Source organism: Gossypium arboreum, chromosome 8, assembly GCF_025698485.1.
Source record: "Gossypium arboreum isolate Shixiya-1 chromosome 8, ASM2569848v2, whole genome shotgun sequence".
Lineage (NCBI taxonomy): Eukaryota > Viridiplantae > Streptophyta > Magnoliopsida > Malvales > Malvaceae > Gossypium > Gossypium arboreum.
In genome coordinates, this window is record NC_069077.1 from 121,431,177 (window position 1) to 121,434,644 (window position 3,468).

The window sequence follows — 3,468 nt, forward strand, 5'->3', positions numbered from 1 at the left end:
ATTTTATGAAAAAAATAAATTGTAGAATAGAAAGAGAAGGATAACTTTCTATTAGTGCAAGCAATATGAATAGAGAAAGCTATACAACATAAATTTTAATATTCTAGTGACTTAAATAAAAATTTTTAAATTGTTCAATGATAATAATGTAAATTTTTAGAGTTAAATAACTAAAACGTAGGTGTAAGTTACCTACTTTATTTTTGTGTGATGTAATCATTTAAGTATGATTTGTATCACATTATCCAAAGAGATAGGATAGGCAGAGGTGGCAGAAGCTTAAAGGAAGGAAACATTGAGTTCACACTGTGAATATCAGATAATTCTCCAACCAAAATAAACAAGTTAAAAATCCAATTCAATCAGGGCCTCTCAATCCAATCTTTCGTTTCACTTAAACTTTAACCTCTTTTCCATTTGCAACAAAAATTGAATCCAGCATGGCATGATCAGCTACTTCAAGGAACTCAAGCTCAGCTTCTAAGAGCAACATTGTGTTTTACCCTTCAAACAACAACAATTCCAGGTTTGCTGTAGTTAAAAAAAATCAAAGAAGATTGAAAGTCCACGAGTTTGAATTAATGGCAATTAGGAAACAAAATCTCTCAAAGACGTAGTATTCTTTTTTTCTAAATGCTTTTAACTAACCGTGTTAGAAATCATTGCCTAGAAACCAAGGAAATTACTCGCTAACCGACAAACAATATACAAGACCTTTCCAAAGAAGCCAACTCTATGTCACATCACTGTTAAATAATATACTAATAATCAATTTGACTTTTCAAACATTTAGTTATTAACTGTTGTTAATTGACTTTTTATTTTATTTTATTAGTTAAAATTTGTTCATTAATCTTAAAAAAAAACAAAATAATTTTGATACGATAATCCACTATTTTATGCGGTTGTAACATATTTATTTTTAATACTAAGTCAACATATTTTAAAAACTATAAAAGTTTTCATATATAAAAGATTCAAAATTTAAAAATATATAAAAATATATAAAAAGTTTATAAAATTTAAAAATAAAAGTATGAAATACACGGAATTGTCATCAAGAGCGGAGTCAAGGATTTTGGTAGAGACTCGATTCCTTAAGATGAAAATTTTTCTTTTAGCCTTTTATAATTTATAAATTTTAAATTAGTAATAGTAAATTTATATTTTACTCCTAAAACAATAAACTTGATTTTGATTGTCATGTATAAAAAAGTATTTTGATTCTAATTTAAAATGTTAATGGTAAAGTTCGGACTATTTTCTAAAAATTGAAGATGAAATTTAAATTTAAAAATAATGATAAAATAATATATATATATATAAACATAAAAAGTTAAATTTATCCTTATATATATTTTTTCAATCGCAAAGATATAGACGTGAATAAGCTGCCTAACACCTTTGTCCGTCTATAAATAAAGATGATTTAAGACTCTGAACTCACCTTCCATCTCATTTAAACTAAATACAGAAGTCATTTGTTTTGGGGAAGTGCCGGAGAAAATGGCCTGTTTTCAATATATAGTAGCTGCTCTATGCTTTGCAGTTGTACTTGAGGGATCGTTATCAAAAGCTCAACTGACCCCGACATTTTACGATGAAACATGCCCAAACGTGACAGCCATTATCCGACAAGTGCTCGTGAATGCTTCGTTTTCAGATCCAAGGATTGGTGCCAGTCTCATCAGGCTTCACTTCCATGATTGTTTTGTTCAAGTAAAACAATCTTTAACACATGGTCATTTGTTTATTTTTTCGATTACTGTCACCACAGTCAAATTGAAAAAAAAAATTAATTTTTTCTTAATTATAAGAAAAGACACCTTGTGTTTGTTTTCAGGGATGTGATGCGTCGATTTTATTGGACGATCCTGTAAATGGTGAGAAAGAAGCTATTCCAAATAATAATTCAGCTAGGGGTTATGAAGTTATTGATGCCATGAAGGCTGCCTTAGAGAGTGCTTGCCCCAACACTGTTTCCTGCGCTGATATTCTCGCTATTGCATCTGAGCAATCTGTCAGCACCCTGGTAAGTAATTTACTAAAATTAGTTCAGTATAATGCAACAAATCTGGTCTAAAATTAGTTCATGGTTGCAGGCAGGCGGTCCTTCATGGGCAGTTCCAGTAGGAAGAAGGGATGGGTTCACAGCAAACCGGACACTCGCCAACTCAAACTTGCCAGGTTTCAACAATACTCTCGACCGATTAAAAGACAGGTTTAGCAATGTGGGGCTTAACACCAGCATTGATCTAGTAGCCTTGTCTGGTAATCTTTCTTTATTTGCCTGAAATAACCAAAAGTATACTTTAAGGTCCTTTTTACTGTGACAAGATGTGACGTTTTTACTTTTTTGGCTGTCAGGTGCTCACACATTTGGCAGAGCTCAGTGTTTAACTTTTACCAGTCGATTGTACAATTTTACGGGAGTGGGTGATACAGATCCGACCTTGAACACCACATACTTGGAAGAACTACGCCAAATATGCCCACAGGGTGGAAATAGTAGTGTGTTGACAAATCTTGATCCCACAACACCTGATGGTTTCGACAATAACTACTTCACCAATCTACAAGTTAATCGAGGCTTGCTTCGAAGTGATCAGAATTTATTTTCGACTGAGGGTGCTGATACAATTGAAATTGTGAATAGGTTTAGTAGTAATCAAACAGCCTTCTTTGAAAGCTTTGTGGAATCTATGATCAGAATGGGAAATATAAGCCCTTTAACTGGTACGGAAGGAGAAATTAGATCAAATTGCCGCGCCGGGAATTCAGCAACTATCAGATCCAACTCAGATGCTGCTCTCGTCAGCTCAATATAATATTTGCTGAGCTCAAGGCTAAGAAAAATGGGCAGAAGAGAAGCTATTTTCCTACTCAAAATCAAAACGAATAATATATTGTAACTCTTTGATGCCTACAATAAAACCCTACGACTTTTGTTTCATACAAGATGATTTACAAAAATAATTTTCTGTAACTTTTTGTGTTTATTACTTACAAGTTAATATAAAATAAGTTTAAGAGTTGAAATCTTGATTTCTCTCTTTATAATCATATTGTTTGATAGGTCTTAGGTATTTGCTAATTTTTTGATGATATTAGATTTTCTTTTACCCATAAATAGAGGTGAGTAAAATTCGATTCGATTCGAAAAAATCGAAAAAAATTCAAATTTCAAGTTAATCGAATCGAGTTATGTGAGTTATTCGAATTATTTGAGTCAACTCGAATAAGAAATTTCGGATTTCGAGTTCGAGTTAAGTTGAATTTTTACAATTTGAATAACTTGAATTGTAACACCCTAAACCCGACCTAAAAGTTTAGACTAAATCCAGGGGGTTACATTGATCATCGAAGTAATCATAGAAAAAAATTATAAAACATACTGTCTCAATTTTCACTACCACATTTTAAGTTTGACAAACTGAAAACAATTTAACGTTGGCTTCCAAACAAAAG

General features: G+C 31.8%; 1 protein-coding gene across 1 annotated transcript; it reads left to right on the plus strand.

Moving 5' to 3' along the window:
• The first annotated feature begins 1,356 nt into the window (after positions 1-1,356).
• Positions 1,357-3,039, plus strand: LOC108457821 (peroxidase 15-like). Its single transcript, XM_017756977.2, has 4 exons — positions 1,357-1,719; positions 1,844-2,032; positions 2,103-2,271; positions 2,368-3,039. The coding sequence occupies exons 1-4, from the start codon at positions 1,507-1,509 to the stop codon at positions 2,826-2,828; spliced, it is 1,032 nt and encodes a 343-aa protein (XP_017612466.1). The 5' UTR covers positions 1,357-1,506; the 3' UTR covers positions 2,829-3,039.
• The last annotated feature ends 429 nt before the right edge of the window (positions 3,040-3,468 follow it).